Below are 18,332 nucleotides of genomic sequence, written 5' to 3' on the forward strand. Positions count from 1 at the left end.
ATTAGGACAATTATCTGTAGACCATTTGTTGTTTCTCATCATAAAAAGGGTTTTTTCATCTGAATCTGCCAGACTTTTACTTTCTGATATTTAGAATAATGCTAATAATCTGTGTACCATTTGTAAGAAGAAATAGAAAAGTGGCTTTAACAATTATTAAGCACTGAGCTAAGTACTTTATATATATGATGTCATTTAATCTTAACAACCCTATGCTATCACTTCTCTCATATTACAGTTAAGAAAATGTTTAGAAAGGTCAGGTACTGTGCCTTCAGGAGATCACCTAGTCATTTATTTGGAGCCAGGATTTTAGCTTAGCTGTCTCTGACTCTAAAACCTAGGTTTTAAGATTGTGTTGTAGGAGCAGAAACTACAGTGACTAGTGTTTCTAAAACTCAGAAGCCATAGGATCAACAGCAGATGCAAAGTAGCAGATTTTGTAATGTTGGGGAAAAGTATTAGCAAGAATGATGAAGATTAGGAGAAAAAAATTAGGAAAATAGCAATAATGCTTATGTTCATGTAGCACTTTATTATGTGTTTGTGTGACACTTTCCAGCACTGTTACTTGAATCTTCTTCAGTCACACAGTAATATTGCTGGGGCTCAAACTTTTCAATGCTCTTAACTTTTCAGTGCTTCTCCCACTGTATCACAGTTTCGAAGGTTAGAAGAGAGTACAAATGTAAATGTAAAAGCAGTGATGTTTGTAGAGAAAAATACCACCTGGAAGGCCAAGGCAGAGATTAGTAGTAAAATACAATAACAAATAGATACACAAAACTTCTTAAGTTAAGGAAGTGCAATCACACACACACACACACACACACACACACACACACCCTAAAACACAGACCACATACACACACCCTAAACCACAGACACCTCCCCACACACACCTAAACCACAGACAACTAGGATGTGTCTGAAAAAGTACAGGGAAATGAGAAAGAAGGGAAAAGTTTGGCTGTTTGAGAGTAGTCTCTAAAATCTAGCTTGCTCATCGTAATTGCTTTTAGTCGTCTGCTCTTGACAACTGCCATGCTGTATGGAGAGCTTGTTCAGTTTATCCATACTGGTTCATTGTCCAGATGTGTCCGTCACATGTGGCAGAGAACGTAGTGATCCAGAGGAGGAAAACTGCTAACAACCTTGAATAATCAAAATCAGTTTGTATCTGCTTGCTAATAAGTGAGTGAAGTACTTACATTTCCTTCTTGCAGATTTTTCACAGTTTAGAATTTTTATAGTTGTTGATGCAAATTTGTTAGTTCTAGTTGGTAAAGTTTTTGAAATGAAATATAATGTAGATTTCTTACAAACATAGGTAGTCATTAAGAAATGGAAAATATATGTAACCATAAAGAAGAAATAAAATGCACTCATACTTTCATTCACCTAAAGTTAACCAGTTTTTATAATTTTAATGAGAATTCTTGAAAATTGAACTGATAACACAAAATGGGTGTGACAAAGAACTGAAGATTGAAATTATTTATGTAAATATACCCCTGCCATTTTTACTGGGGTCACATAAAATATATTTGAAATACTCTTCAAAAATGTGACAACACTACAGTGCCCTATACCGAAACTAGGTGCTTTATGTCTAACATTGTTCTCAGAATTCACATGGTGCCTGAATCAACAAATACTTTTAACAAATTCCATTATTTGGTTTTGTCAGCTGATAGGAGAAAGTTGACATAGAACAGGAGATGCTGTTAGAAGTAGACACTTGGGCACAAAAAAGTAACAACTGATATCCTAGCCTAACAATGGAGGGAGGAAACTGGGAAACTGAAAAGCAGGCTTGGACCTATGACTGACAGATTTGACAGTACTGGATGTACATAATAGTGACCCTGGGTAAGCAAAGAAAGGTTAAGTAGTTTTTGCTTAATAGTCAGAAGATAGGCAGTACTTCATAGGATTGCTGTCTGAAATAGTTGAAATAAAAACTTTGGTGCTTAAAAACTTAGCTTTAGTAGTAATATGGAGTCTTTTTTGTTTTTTTTTTAAAAGGAATTTCATTATATATATATTTTATTGATCGATTTTTAGAGAGAGAAGGGAGAAACATCGGTTTGTTGTTCCACTTCTGCATTCATTGGTTGATTCTTTTTTTAAACTAAAGAATATTTATTTGTTTTTCACTAAGACTTTATCTTAGGACATAATTAAACTGTGTCACCACCCTCCAACTCAAAGAAGGAGTAGTATAGTGAATGTTATAAAGCAGATATGAACAGTTTTTAAAGGACTGGAACCAACATTAACTGACAAAGAAAAACTTCCTTCTAAATCATCATAACAATGTTTTTTAAAAAAAAGAAAGAAAACAAAGGGGATGATGGGAGTTTCAGACTGAACAGGATCCTCACATTTCATCTAACACATTCAGTCCTGGCTAGAGTACAGCAAAATGGAAACAGGATTACTATAATATAAAACTTCCACTACAGATCGCTGTATACACCTGTGTTCCAAGCCCACCCCTACCCCCACTGCTTCCAGCCCTACTGTTTCCTGGCCTGTTGTGCCTGCCGAGGAAGGAGCACGTACATCTTCTGTTTAATCCAGTTTTTGTTATAAGGCTGGTATGTCTGGGTATCAGCTCGGTAAATAAGACAGCTGAGGTCTGCCAGATCATCAATAAAATCAAACAGCTGGCTGATACTGTATTCGATAGAGGGGCTGTTGGGATTCATTCTCTTCAGATGCTCTTCATACAGTTTTCAAATGCCTTCCATGCTTTCATTCACTGATTCGTAGCATAAGTTCTGCCTTACGGCCCCTTGGCAGGCTGTACCAGTAAAATGGTGTGAGACCATCGTGCCAAACTCTTTCCCTGAAGCCACCTCCCGCACCGTTGCCTTAGGAGCTTAGCCTCGACTCCAACAGCCAACCCCCACCAGGGGAGCCCTCATTGGTTGATTCTTGTATGTGTTCTTACCCAGGATCAACCCCACAACCCTGGTGTGTTGGGAGGACACTCTAACCAACTGAGCCACTGGGCCAGGCCCAGTAAGATGTAAAATTTTAAATCGATAGGAGGTTTTTGGCAGTGCATTGATGTATTTGTTAATTGCTGTTGTCATAATATTTGTAGCTATAGTTGTAAAAGAGGAAATGATATTTTTTGGATCTCTTTTATTATTTGCTTCTTATATTGATGAATGTTTGCATTTCAGGAAGGAACATCTGCCATGGAAAATCTAAATGAAATGCAGTGTATGTGGTTTCAAACAGAGTGCATCGCAGCTTATCAGCGTTTGGGGAGATACGGGGATGCCTTGAAAAAATGCCATGAAGTAGAAAGGGTAAGTTGATAGAATTTTGACTTTATTTTTCTCCTGTAAGGTGATGAAAAGAGCAGATATTTTTCTACATGGGATCATCTACCACTTTTATCTACTTTGGAAACTTCATTGTGAAAAATCCTTGACCTTTAGCCTTTCAGACGTTCAGAGGTTGTGAATAAATGACTGCTTTTGTTTGATCCTCAGATGGTTATGATTTCAACGTGTCTCCATATTTTTGTCTGAAGGAAGAAGTAAGAGATTAATTTAGTAAGCTATTATTGCTATTAGTCACATATACTCAAAATCTATATTCCTTAATCAGGCCATTATTTGATTTTCATTACTAGCCTAGAAGGGTACACAAGCTGATGGCCACCTCTTCCCCTTTATGTCAGGATCCGCTCAGTAGTCAGCCTCTCTCCAGTTTGTCTTCCCAGGATATTTGTTCTTACGTTCAGTACTTTGCACAGCAGTCTGTAACTGGTTTGCAGGCTTGTTTTTTTACTTGCTTTTAGGATGATGTGTGTGATGTGCCTTAGTGAGGGGCCTTTTCTTTTCCTTTGTGTGAATTTTTGTTTTCCTGTTCTTTGTCATCTCTGAAGCACTCTCCTTCCAAATGGACAACAGGAGGAAAAGAGCCACAAATGCACCCCTGAGGCAGTCCTCAGCAGCCCTCAGTTGGGGTCAATCGGCACCACTGTTCCCATGCTGACGCAGTATAAAACCACAGGCATCATAGTCAGGTGAGCCTGAAGTCTGCACTCTGGCAGTCACTTTGGCCTTTTTCCCATGTGAAATTTCTGAGGTTACCCAAAAGAAAGGCTAAATCTTAGGGGGTGGCTTTTGATGGGAACTGGAACTAGGATTATACCTGAGCCCTTTTACAGATAACCTAGTTTTTGCTTTGTTTTGTTTTGTTTTTCTTTCTAAGCCTGGGCTTGATGGTTAAATCTCTGGGAAAAATTCTCATCTTCTCCTGAAAATATAAAGCCCTTGGATGATAAGTGAACTACTCAGGCAGTATCCAAACATTGTAGTGTAAATCAGGCTCTTCTGTGATAAAACTGTAGATCACTAGCTTGATGACTGTCACTTTAAAACATTCCATTTGTTGTTAGGAAAGGTGTATTTTTATTAACCAGGACATTCTTAGTGAGTGACAGATTATTTACTTATGGATCAGTAATTCCAGCAAGACCATAACTGGAAATTTATTAGATTTTCTGTGAAAGTGAAATTTGAATATCCTTGGGATCATTATAATCATGAACTTCAGCTTCAGTTCCATTCCTCCTAACATTAATAACTATATTACCAATTGCTTTTTAATATTTTTGAAAGTGGTTAGACTATGATTAATAGCTATTTCAGTACTAAGTTTTATTTAGATTATATTTTCCCTTAAAATTTAGATTATAATTTTTAGTGATTTTGGCTAAGTAACATGAAGTACAATTCTGTAATGTCAGATGAAGTACAGCTGACCCTTGAACAATGAGGGGGTTGGGGCGCTAACCCCTGTGAAGTCGAAAATTGTCGTATAACTACAGTCTGCCCTTTGTATATGTGGATTTCCAATCATGGATCAGAAATAGAGTTGACCTTTGAACAACATGGTTTGAACTGCACAGGTCCACTTTATACACAGATTTTTTAAAACTATAAAAACCCATGTTGTTCAAGACTGGTACAAAGAATTTTTGAAAAAAAAAGTATAGGAAATCATTGGTTATCAGAGATTAAAACGGCAAAATCATAACCCTCTGGTCACTGTACATAATTATTATTGCTAGAATCTTTACTGTCTTTATTTAGGGTTTGCTGTTGGTGCTTTAAATAGAAAAAACTAAAAACAAACAAGAGCCTTTCTTATGTTACTTGTAAGTTAGTCTTTTCATGGTGAATTCATACTAAAAGTAAGAATTAACTTGTCTAGTGGTAATATGTGTGTGCTTAGTACAAATAGGGTGATTAAATATTTGCTGACTGATTATGCCCCTAAAATTAATTTTTAATGAAATTAATGTAATCTAAAAACTATTAAGATATAATTATAAGGATTTAGGAGTAGTTACTGAATTAAAAGATTTATTATGATAGGTATCTACATGAGTTACTTTTGTGCCTGAGTTTAAAATACGTTAGTAAAGAAATGAGGACCTTTTAAAAATAAAACTTCACAGTTTACTTTCTAAATAAAAGGTCAGTGAATAGAGAGAGAAGTTCAAATAAGGGCTAAGTCTTGTGCCTTTAAGAACTCCTTCCAGAAGTCTTTCACTGAGGCAGTTTCAGCTAGGACACATTTTACTGTGAGCTCTTAGTAACTGGATTTGAAATGTTAGAATTCTGGAATGGCCCAGTGTAGTACTTTCTCTGTCTACATTTTGCCCCCTTATAGGATATTAGGATTATATGTACAGGTTATAGAGAGATGTTTAGAACTTGAGTTTTCTTCAAAGCAAAACAAAACAACTGTCTTTAAAATATTGGATATAAACTTGTGCTCAGAATAAAATTTTAAACTATTTTATCACTCAACAATTGAATTTTCTTTTTCCCCTTTTCGATGATTGATTTCTTTATACTTTAGTGTGCTGATTTGTATCTGAAACAGAGCATAATACATATTGTAAAACTTTTTGATAAGATGTAGGATTTCTGATAGCTCAGACCATAGGAAGTTCATAACTTTATCTCTAGTGCATCTTAATTTTTATCAAATTGATACATGCTTTATAATGGCAGATTCTGTCTCTATAAGGGAAGTAGTGTTGCTTATTACCCTCTTTGGTCTAGTTATTACAAGTTTTAAGTCCAGAGGTTTTCGTTGTATTTGTGTGTGTGAGTTCGTATTAGTCTAGTATCTCTGAGAAGGAATGGATAGATGAACCTGGGCCAGAAGAGAGGGCGTAGTAGGGAATTCCTAAAGAAAACTACACTCTTAAGCTGTGAATAGCATTTTTAAATTCTTTGCTGACTTGTCTTACTTTGATTCAAGACTAATTTTCACAATTTAAGCAATTCCTGCATTACTACTCCCTATCCTCAGGAAAAAGAGAGAGAGAGAACTAGTGTTTATGATGAGGGGAACATTGAGTTAAGGGCATAAGCAATAGGTTAAAATTTGGGTACCTAGAGTCTGCAGTGAGCTAAGTGATTTTATCATGTTCGGCCAACTGCAGGGAAACTAACTTTACCTGTTCTTGTTATCTAGTATATTTTTGTGTTTTATAAATTTAGAGACCTGAAAATCACCGCAAGATGTGGTTACAAGGGAGATATTTGTGGTAATTAGACAGTTCTATATCTTGGTTATGGTATTGGTTACTCGAATCTAAAAACTACGCATAAGTCGTACCAGTATCAGTCTTTTGGTTGTATAGTTATGGAAGATGTAGCCTTTCTGGGGAAACGGAGGGAAGAGTATACAGAACATCTCTATACTACCTTGCAACTTCCTCTGTGTCTATAATTATTCCAAATAAAAAGTTAAAAAATAGAAAGCAACCGACGATTATTTAGTTGTTTTTAAGTAGGATTCTCCAAACAAAATTTCATCTAGAAGCAAACTTATTTTGTAGTACCTATGTTTCCTAATTTAATTTAGTCATATCTGGTCCACCACCCTTAGTTTATTGTAGAGCGATCAACACCCAAGTTTGGAGGTCGCAGCAAGCTTCCTGAGACACAAGGCTTCGGTGGAAAAACCGAAAGCCTCAGACAAAGTGGGATAAGTTGGTTACCCTATTTATGGAAGACATTAACTGGAGAGAGGCAGCCTGTGGGCTGTTACTGATAAAGAGGAGGCTTAAGTGTTTGCGGTTCCGAAGACTCCTTCTGACATTTGGCTTAAAATCTATGTTTACTAATGCTGCTAGGAATATCTCTTGAAACATGTGTCTGCCTATTTACACATAAATGTTTCTCAGCCTAAAAAAGGCCCTGTAATCTCTGAAAGTTATCATCTGCGTAATTTTTGGCACTGCCATTTTACTTAGTCAGTTGTATTGCATTTTAAGATATTCTTATGCTACTAGACATAACTTGGTTGACATCAAGGAAGACCATGAACAACTTTATGAAATATGTAATTCTTTTTTTTAAAAAAACAAGCTTGTTATTTATAAATTGGTTTGTCTTCTTGCTGGGAGGAATGCAATTTTCAAATATAATATCATTAAAGCATGATTCTTAAAGTAGTAAATATAAACTAATGTGTTCATTTTCTATTTCTTTCCCTCCACACTGTGTACTTTTCTTTTTACCTTAAAATTCTTCTTTTAAAGTCTCAGGTACTTGATGTAATTCTGTGTATGGTGTGTTTCTAATTACCAAGACAACTAAAATTATCAAATGATATTGACACTGATGTGTTGTCTGCATAGTGAGTTACTAGGCTGCAGGCCAGAGGGAAGATGAAGTGGTAGAAGAGCTTGTACTGTGTTGGTGTGGTGAATCATTTGTTTCCTATATGTTTTTGAAGAAACTAAAGTAGGAGAGAAAAAAAGCAGGTAGAGATGCATGTAGGGAAGAAAAGTATAAATTGTTTTGTAGGGAGTTAGTCTTCTTTAGATGTAAGGGATTGGTTCTTAAACTTTTTGGGGGCTATGGACCTTTTGAGAATTGGATGAAAGCCTCAAGCTCTCTCCTTAGGAAAATGTTATTATATTTATACCTAGACTACAGACTAAGAACCTTTGCTAAAATGGAATGTAGGTTGATTAATGGTATCTTACTGAGTGAGAGAAAACCATAATGTTCTGCGTTTATATAGCAGCTTAAAGTTTAGAATGAACTTTAACAACCTTATGAAATTTGCTGCATAGATTTCTTTATTCCTAACTTAAGTAATCGAGGCTTTAGATAATTGAGGTGACATGCCTGATAAGCAACCGATCTCTTGAATTGGCCAATATTGTGCTTATTGAATGTCTGCTATATTAGGCCTTGTGCCAGGCAGTGGGGATAGACATGACAACACTTACCCATGAAGAGCTCATGCTTGAGCAGAGCAGTCTGATTTGTAAACATTTTTTGTGAATCTATAGAATATATTTAGTCAGAGCTCTGTTTAACTCTGCCATGCTCATTTTTGGAAAATACTAAGGAGAAGTGTTTCACTAAAACTAAAATATCAATATGTACTGATTTCCAGGCTTAAAAATCTGACTTATTACATAGAAATTGAGTATCATCACAAAACATGATTTCTAGTGAATAATCATCAATAGTAGAAAGAGAAACTTAAGTTACATGCAAAGAAGAACTCAATGTCCTTCACAGTGTTAAACACTGGAGAGGATAACTAAGTGAAATTGTGGAGATTAAAAATGTTTTGGGACTTTTTATGGTTTTCTTTTCAAAAGTAGACATTATTGACAAAATGTAAGAAATAACTTTGTGGTTTTATTTTTAAGCATTTTTTTGAGATAACCGATGATCAATTTGACTTCCATACATACTGCATGAGGAAGATGACCCTTCGTGCATATGTTGACCTTCTGAGGTTAGAAGATATACTCAGAAGACATGCCTTCTATTTCAAGGCTGCTAGATCAGCGATTGAAATATACTTGAAATTGTATGATAATCCCTTAACCAATGAAAGCAAACAACAAGAAGTAAATTCAGGTAACTGACAAGAAACTATTTTTTAAAATTCGAAAAGAACACTAAATTTCAGAATGTCATTAACATAAACAATACATAGAAAAGTATATTGTCAAATGGGTGTGAAGACAATATACTGTGGGTGTATGTGCGTGCGTGTGTGTGTGTGTGTGAGAAAAAAGTGGGGGGAAGTCCAAGAAAAAGCTGGTAGGATGATGCTCTGTAGCTTATGCTTCTAAATTGCCCAATGGAATGACTTGCAATCTTCTTTATTTTTATCTTCAGTAAGGCCAATTCAGGAAAAACAGAATTGTCTATGGGTTGGGTTCTTTCTTCTTCTTCTTATTTAATTGTAACTGGGGAAAAAGCTTTGAGTTCCTTTAGGGAAAAACAGTTATACTTACAACTTCTAGTACCTACTTTATTGAAAATAATAATAATGCTAATGAGAATATCTGTATAGCTTTTATTTACCAGAATGTTAGTATCTAGGAATATTTGAAAAACAGCATAGAGGCAAATTTCTGATCTTTCATTCATAATATTTATGTATTATTTAGAGATCATAAGTGTGTATATATGTACTGTCTTATCCTTGAATACTCTAAGAGAATAGTTGGTATTATCCACCCTACTTTACACAGTTTGAAACGATACTGAAAGAGACGATTGGCCTGAAGTCATGTATTGTGTAGGAGGCAGATCTGGGCTAGAACTGGTAATTTTAGTCAGTGCAGCATTTGCTGGTTGTCTTTTGTGTGCCATGTTTAGTGCTAGTCATTAAAAATACACTTTCTAAAAACTTTTATATAGTTGCCTTTCCCCCAAAGTGCTATACTAATAGTATGTATTGCACAAGAATATGAAGAAAAATGGAAACATTTACTCAGAATGTTTATGCATTTGGATATTTATAGAAAACCTGTCAGCCAAAGAATTGAAGAAAATGCTTAGCAAGCAGAGAAGAGCTCAGAAAAAGGCTAAATTAGAAGAAGAGAGAAAGCATGCGGAGAAGGAACGTCAACAAAAAAATCAAAAGAAAAAAAGAGAAGAAGAAGAAGAAGAAAGCAGTGGTCTCAAAGAAGAACTTATACCTGAAAAGTTAGAGCGGGTGAGATGAAGTTACTATGTTGCTTAGTAAAATTTATGTTATTTAGTTCTGTTCTGGACATAAACATGTTTTTTTAAATTTATAAATCAGAAGCCATTTGTAATATTTCAAGATCATTATGATAGTCATCAGTAATTTTTGAATGATATGCAAATTTGGCTAATGCATATTATACATAGAATTGTAGTTGTGGTAGACAGAAGCATGACCATCCACAGGTATCCGTGTTCTAAACCCTGGAATCCGTGACCATGTTAAAGTACATGGCAAGGGGGAATGAAGGTGGCAGATGCGATTTAGGGTTGTAATTATGTGGCCTTAAAATATGTGATTATCCTGGATTATCCAGGTGGGCTTAATGTAAATTCACAAGGGGCCCTTAAAAATGGAAGAGGAGCCTGCTCAGCAGGCTCAGTGGTTGAGCATCGACCTATGATCCAGGAGATCGAGGTTTGACTCCCAGCTAGGGCACATCCATCCCCAGTAGGAGGCAGCCTGTCAATGACTCTCTCTCATCATTGATGTTCCTATTTCTGTCTCCCTCTCGCTTCCTCTCTCTGCAATCAACAAAAACATATTAAAAAAGTGGAAGAGGAAAGGAGATAGGAGTGGTGTGAGAAGGACTCCACCACCTGTTGCTGGCCTTGAAGATGGAGGGAGTGGAGGGATGGAGGCAGCCTCAAGCCAAAGAATGTAGGGAGCCTTGAGAAGCTGAAAGACACTGAAACATATTCTGCCTTAGAGCCTCTGAAAGGGAATGCAGTCTGGCTCACACTTGATTTTAAGCTCAGCGAGACCCATGTTGAACTTTTAACCTACAGAACTGCAAGATAATAAATTTGTGTTGTCTTAAGACATTAAATTTTTTGGTAATTTGTTATAACAGCAATACAATTGTCTATTAAATATGGAAGCATTATATATATCTTGCTAGGTATGTTTTAGCTACAAAGAATTAACACTTCATCTCCAAGATTTGGTTATTTAGGAACCAGATTTAGATAATTTTTTTTCCTGGTGTATTCACAGTGAATCTAGTATAAGTATTTTAAATTTGTCACTACTTTTCTGTTACTTGATATAATTATATTTGTCTCCTTACTTTAGATGCTTGTACTATAAGGGGCTGTCAGTACTTGGTATAATATCTCCTTCAGTTGGTTATATAAAAAGAACTGTTGTAAGGGTTCAGAACAAGTCACCCAAGATGTGCCTAAAGGCAACCAAGACCTTGAAAGCTTGAAGAGAAACTCCTGCCTCCTTTAATTACCTACAAGAATTTGAATTAGGGGCCTTTCCCATAATTAGAGATTATCAGAGATAACCTTTTTTGACCATCTGTATGGCAGGGCAAACTACTAATTATTAAACATCTGCTCTTCCTACCTTTCTCCTTTCTGAAGCCCCAAGGTGACCCTTTATTCAGAATGTCATATATACCTAATTTCCCCTTTCTGTCTTTGAACCTCTCATGTATGTGGGACCTCTATCTATGTATGCAGGGTTCCCATATGTATGTATGTAGCGTATGTAATTAAATTTGGGAATTTTATCTTATTAACCTGTCTCCTGTTTATTTGATTGTTAGACCAACAGAGTTTCTTCTTACCCCACACTGTCAAAATTACTTCAGATGTGTATTAATATAAAATTTGGGGACACATTTGACTTGTGTATCTGCTTTTTAAATATAATAATTTTCCTTTCTTTTTCAAAATAGATAGAAAATCCATTGGAAGAAGCTATCAAGTTCCTTATACCTCTTAAGAACCTTGTTGCTGATAACATTGATACTCATCTGTTAGCATTTGAAATATATTTTAGAAAAGGTAATGGTTTGAACTCAGTTTTTAATTCTTTTTTTAAAAATTGAATTTATTGGGGTGACATTGGTTAATAACGCCGTGTAGGCTTCAGGTGTACAACTCAATAAAACATCATCTGCACACTGCATTGTCCACTCACCACCCCAAGTCAAGTCCCTTTTCATCCCCATTTCCCCCCTTTGCCCACTTCCACCTCCCCCTACCTCCCCCACCTCCCTTTCCCTGCAGCTATCACCATAATGTTGTCTTCATGTTGTGGGCGTGTGTGCGTGTGTGTATGCCTGCGCACTCTCAAGTGTGTATTGCTTAATTACTTCCCCTTTCTTCAGTGAGCCCCCTTCATTATTTTGGTGACCATATTCGGTATAATCTTGTCAGTTAGATCTATTTTTGTTTTTTAGTGTTCCAGTTCAACCTTCCACAAAAGCTCTTAATCCGTTTTTCTTTTGCTACTCAAAACTTTACTGGGTAATGAATTATAATATTATAATCAAATTTATTTTAAGAATAGTTTGAACAGCCCTGGCCGGCTTGGCTCAGCAGTTAAGAATTTCAGCTTGCGCACCAGATGGTCAAGGGTTTGATTCCTGGTCAAGGGCACGCACCAGGTTAGATCCTGGCTTGGTCGGGGCTCCTGTGGGAGGCAACTGATCGATGTGTCTCTCTCACATTGATGTCCCCCCCCCCCTTCTACTCTCTAAAAATAGCAATGGGAAAAATACCCTTGGTCGAGAATTTAAAAAACAAAAGAGAGAATAGTTTGAACAATCAAATTGTTTACCTGAAGCAGCTCTTCATAATTCTTTAAGCTTTTATTTTATTTAGAAAATTTGTCTTTGATAACCAAAGTCATCTTTGAATTTTGCTTATAAATGTTGTAGGAAAATAATATTTTATTACTGGATTTTAAGTGAGGCTAAAATAAAGTGAATAAAATATCATACATAAATACTGATCCTGTTAATTTTTTTTTTTCTGATACAGGAAAGTTTCTATTAATGCTGCAATCTGTCAAACGAGCTTTTGCCATCAACAGCAATAACCCATGGTTACATGAATGTTTAATTAAATTTTCTAAATCTGGTAAGTATAAACAAGGTAATATTTATATAAAAGCAAATGTGACAATTTAGCTGTCTTCCATTAAGCTGCACATTAAAAGAGATTTGTAAAATGTAAAGCAAAAAAAAGATAATGTTTACATGTGGCATTTAAATGAAGGTATGTTTATAAATTAAACATGTTAGCAAAGATGTGCTGGAAATCACTGCATTTTAAAAAATATATTTTTATTGACTTTCAGAGAGAGAGGAAGGGAGACAGGGAGAGAGAGAGACACATCGATATCGATGTGAGAGTGGAACATTGATCGACTGCCTCCGTGCCCACTACTGGGAATCGAGCCTGCAACCCCTGGCATGTGCCCTGACTTGGAACCAAACTGGCAACCTTTTGGTGCATGGCATGATGCTCAACCAACTGAGCCACACTAGCCAGGGCAAATTAGTGCATTTTTAAGCTAGAATATATTTATATTCCAAAGGAGCAATAGTATTTTTACTATGTAAAATATATTAAGCTTAATAAACGTATTCAGCTGATTTTGTTTCAAGGGATAGACCTAAATTTTTTTAATTTCAAATATTTTGTTTTTATAGTGTCTAACCATAGTAATCTTCCAGACATTGTGAGCAAAGTTCTATCTCAAGAAATGCAGAAGATATTTTTCAACAAGGATTTGGAAAGTTTTAATGAGGATTTTCTCAAACATAATGCTACCTCTCTTCAGCATTTACTTTCAGGTTGGTATTTAGCTCCCAGGGTTAAAATGTTTATGGAAAAAAGTTAGAATACGATTAAAAAAAAGTTTAGAAAGATGTTTAACCTCACTAATTATCAGAGAAAAATAAACACAATACCACTTTTGATCCTTCAAATTAAGAAATTTTTTGTTTGTTTGTTTGTTTGTTTGTGAAAGATTAAAGTTTAGTAAAGATGTAGTTAATAAGCACTGGTATTTTGCCGCTGCAGTGTAAATTGGCTGAGCCATTTAAGAAAGCAACTTGTCATTCTTATTAAGAGCTTCACATTACCTGCATCTTTTGCTGTAGTCATACTTTTGTGAGTAATTTTAAAGAATTATTCCAAAGCAAAGAAGGAGCTTTTAAGTGCAAAGATGTTAACTAAAATGTGTACAACTATGGGGAAAAGAGTGGAAACAGATTTAATGCATGTCCAGTAATAGGGAGAAGTAGTAGATTTGTAGGGTGGAATACCAGGTAATCCTAGAAAGTGATGTTTATTCTAGAGAGTTGTAATAACAGGGGTAGATACATTTTAATAGGTATGTAGAATTCACATAAAATATAATCTCAACTATGTAAAAATATATATGGGATAAAGGCTAAAAAATGTATACCAAAGCTTTAATGGTTGCCTTTGGGTATTGTGGTTATGAGTAAATTATTTTTTTTGTATTTTTATTACTTTCTATATTTTGTATTTTGAGAATTTATTTATATATATATATATATCCTGCCTTGTTATAGGAAAGAACTTAGGCAATTTATACAAATTTATAAAATGACAAGATGGCATAAATGCAAACTGAACAAAAGATTGTGGAAAGAGAATTAAGGACAAAATGAAGTATATAATTGCTGCTTCTACTTTAAGCCATAATACTGTAAGCTTTTCTGTTGTAAAGGGAAACTTCTTGGTTTTTGATATCTATGGAAAAAACTTAATTCATGTGAGAAATTACACTTCTTAGTAGTAAGGGCAGATGAGAATATCTTTTCAAAAACACAGGGTAATAAAAGAAAGCGTTTCTTTATTATAATTATGAGACACACCTTTCCAAACATTATATGAAATTGTAAAGAAAAGACAATTTTTGCCATATAAAAATAAAAACATCATAAAGTCAAAAGACCAACTGGGAAAAAATATTCACAGATATATGATTGATATGAAGCTAATAATATACATGGAGCTCTTATAAATTAACAATATAAATTAATAAACAAAATCCCAATGAGCATTGAATATGGACCATGTAATTTATTGGAGAAATATAAACTGCATTTTATTTTTAAAAAGCTTTAAAAATTATTTCCTTTGTGAATATGGAAACATTTTTTCTGTTGTCTCTCTACCACAGTCCTTTGATAATAATTTGTTCCTTAGATGTTTTATTTTAGGATATCATTTTAAAAAAATAATTGATGCCACAGGGTAACCTGTGTTTACATTTTGAGTTATATCATTTATGTGGGGCCGGTATTAAATCTGGTTCCTGGTAAATGTTAACAACCATCTCTTTGTAACAGAAAAAGCCCTGATTTGTAGTCTGTTGACATAATAGAAATACTCCCATTGTGGCCCCAACTATCAATGGAATGTCACTGAACGTGAAGTGGGAAGAGATATCACAACTGCCTCCTGAGAGCTGGAGGGAGACAGCTCCAGCCCACCACTTATTAAACACTTGCAACCGTATTTTAAGTCACTGGTCATTGTAAATCAAATCAAATGTGAGCCATAGGAGTGGACTCATTTTGAAATGTCTTGGTTTTTCAGGTGCTAAAATGATGTATTTTCTGGATAAGTCAAGGCAAGAGAAAGCAATTGCCATTGCCACTAGACTGGATGAAACTATAAAAGATAAAAATGTAAAGGTAAGATTTTTTACAGACTGATTTCTCCAAATTTATGGATACTGAGTGATCTAATAAAACATGTCTTAACATAATTCTTGAGTGGGCCTTCTGAGTTATGCCTTGATTTGAATCCCAGTTCTAATCATGAGCTATGTCACATTAAGCACGTTACCTCTCTCCGCTTCCTTTTCCTCATTTATGAGACGAGGGTGAAAATACCGTGTCATAGAGCTGGTGTTACTGAAATAATGAACTGAACTGCTTACTACCTGCCTGACAGAGTATTCACTTAACATGTGGGAGCTATTGCTGTTGATAAGGGACAATTTATTTTCATGATCAAAGTTTCAGGGATTCACTTTTTCAAGTATTAGAATTTCACTGCTTTTTAAGGCTTTGCAGAATTGATTTTTTAAATGTTTCTCTTTTGAGGTGATTACTTAAGTATAGATAGCGAGAAGTTATTTTAGACTAGGGCTTGCTGGCCTTCTCTTGTTTAATGAACAGATTGTATCTTTTGACTAAAGTGATTATTAATCAAACTTAAATATTTTTTTAATTTCCCTTTATTTCAAATAGACTTTAATAAAGGTTTCTGAGGCACTGCTTGATGGCAGCTTTGGGAACTGTAATTCCCAATATGAAGAGTACAGGATGGCCTGTCATAACCTGCTTCCTTTCACGTCTGCTTTCCTGCCTGCTGTGAATGAAGTCAGCAGTCGTAGTGCAGCACTGAACCGCACGGCTAACTATGATGTCTTGGCCCGTGAAATTTGAAATCCCATAGAAAATGGCTCCTATAGATTCGAAGCTGACTTCAGATCAGGGTTTCTTTTCCAGGGTGTATTTTAATATGGTTATGAAATTAAATAATTGCATAGACTTTTTCAATGAATTATTCTGTAAGCTTATTTTATTCTTTATCTGACTCTGCCAGTATACGTAAATGTCTGTTAAAATTACTTGTTTATACTTGTACAGTTTTCTTAAACTTTAGAGTTCTCAGCATTGTGATGGTGCTCTCACTTCTATGTCATAAACATGACAACTTCATATTAAGTTAAGTTGTATATAGCCTCACTCCTATTTTTTTTAGATCCTGGTTTTAGAATCTTTGTTTTGATCCCTTATTGGTTTGTTTATTATTGTTTATGTGCTTCTTTTTTAATTAAAGCACGTCAGTTTTAAAGTGTTAATTGTATGTATGTTAAAAACAATATGGAACTCCTTTTGGCAGATATTGAGGTTTATTTTTAAATTTACTTCAGTCTGCTCTTTTTTCCTACCTTAATTTTTTCCTGATTTATTATTTCCTTTTTAATTGCCATGAAAATGATAATTTCTATTGATTCAGAATGTGGGGATTGATTTACCTCTTAATCACCGAAATTCACTGGTAAATTTGCTGTGTATCTTTGGATCAGTCTTAAAGACCCACAGGCAAGAATGATGCTTTCTTGGCTAAATTGCTTTGCGTGTTAATAAGTAGTTTATATCTGAGTGGTATATACTTCAAGGGAGCATAGTAGAGCAGAATACGAATTACAACGAAGCATCTTTACTCTTATAGTCATACATAGACTATTAAATATGTTTTTATATCAGCAGAATGAGAATTCAGACTGGTATTAGTTTAATTATTAAAACAGTATTGCCAGGCAATTTGGGGGGCTTTTTCATGCTTGTATAGAAAACAGTGGTGGAATCATTCAGTATGTTTCTTGCAGAACTGTAAATATGTCTGTAATATTAATACTTCCCTTTAAGGCAAATATAAATTCAAAAGGGAGATTTTATTTAGAGAAACAGTTCTAATTAAAATGATTTTCTTTTACTCTAAGCTATTTTAGATTCATAATTGTTGAGAGAAGAACACTGTAAAATGATGTCATCCTATATAATGCTGTAATAAATTATTTTGTACACAGTTGCTTATTTGTGTTTGTGTTACTGCTTCACAAAATCAAAATATTTCTGCAAAATGTTTTTTCTTTGAGAGAGTAAAAACTTTATTATTATCATTAATTTTTTATTTTAAAACATATCTTTATTGATTTCAGAGAGAGGAAAGGAGGGGGAGAGAGAGAGATAGAAACATCAATGATGAGAGAGTCATTGATCGGCTGCCTAGCCTGCAGCCCGGGCATGTGCCCTGACCGGGAATCGAACCCCGATCTCCTGGATCCTAGGTCAGTGCTCAACTGCTGAGCCACGCCCGGCCAGGTGAGAGAGCAAAAACTTTTAATCTTAATTTTTACCAATTTATAAAAAAATCACCTAATATATTTTGGTGCCACAGATGTTTGTTGTCTTTTTAGTGTTTTAATAAATTTAGAAGTAGGCAGTCTTTGCCACTAAATATCCCAGCAAATGTGTAATTTGTTATGTTACTTTCAGCAAGATACCGTTTGCATAAAAGATGCCAGTTCATAATTAATGTGGAATTGTGCTTTCTGCTGTAGTCGTTTAAAAAGTATTCCATTGGGGTTACTGAGAATTTCTCAGAGTTATAGGCAGATACAGCTGAGATGTGGGGAGCTTGGTTCAAGGTAAAGAAGAAGGCAGGATAATGGGTGATGTTACCGGGGAGACGATGAGGAGACCTCGGTTCTTGTCTTCTTGAGAGAAGGATTTCAATCAAGAGACAAAGTGTAGAAAAGAAAGTAAGAATTTATTGGCTGCAGCAAAAATATCCTTAGGACAGTGAAACAAGGAAGAGTGTAGAAAAAGGAACAGGGGAGCCTAGGCTGGGCTGCTCTGGCTCCCTGGGAAGTCAGAGAGAAGCTCGCCTTGGAGACAGGTTCAGGGGGTAGGC

General features: G+C 35.1%; 1 protein-coding gene and 1 pseudogene across 5 annotated transcripts in view; one reads left to right on the forward strand and one right to left on the reverse strand.

The window, feature by feature from the left end:
* Positions 1–17,447, forward strand: part of NAA16 (N-alpha-acetyltransferase 16, NatA auxiliary subunit) — a 64,266-nt gene extending 46,819 nt beyond the window's left edge. Inside the window, exons 13-20 of one of the 4 annotated variants that reach the window (XM_081128736.1) lie at positions 3,198–3,326; positions 8,726–8,939; positions 9,836–10,029; positions 11,750–11,858; positions 12,840–12,938; positions 13,514–13,657; positions 15,438–15,535; positions 16,097–17,447. In XM_081128736.1, the coding sequence (XP_080984862.1) occupies positions 3,198–3,326; positions 8,726–8,939; positions 9,836–10,029; positions 11,750–11,858; positions 12,840–12,938; positions 13,514–13,657; positions 15,438–15,535; positions 16,097–16,294 (1,185 nt within the window). In that variant the 3' untranslated portion in view covers positions 16,295–17,447. Of the gene's footprint in view, positions 1–3,197; positions 3,327–3,910; positions 4,052–8,725; positions 8,940–9,835; positions 10,030–11,749; positions 11,859–12,839; positions 12,939–13,513; positions 13,658–15,437; positions 15,536–16,096 lie in introns of those variants that run through there. The other 3 variants (XR_013998186.1, XR_013998187.1, XR_013998188.1) reach the window with 3 other exon arrangements.
* On the reverse strand, positions 2,523–2,933 carry LOC308553524 (enhancer of rudimentary homolog pseudogene; annotated as a pseudogene). The gene is made up of 2 exons: positions 2,919–2,933; positions 2,523–2,854 (listed from the first exon to the last, which is right to left on the reverse strand). The product of its transcript is annotated as an enhancer of rudimentary homolog pseudogene (transcript).
* Positions 17,448–18,332: the final 885 nt, after the last annotated feature.

The sequence above is a fragment of the Miniopterus schreibersii genome (assembly GCF_964146895.1).
Source record: "Miniopterus schreibersii genome assembly, chromosome: 2".
Classification (NCBI taxonomy): Eukaryota; Metazoa; Chordata; class Mammalia; order Chiroptera; family Miniopteridae; genus Miniopterus; species Miniopterus schreibersii.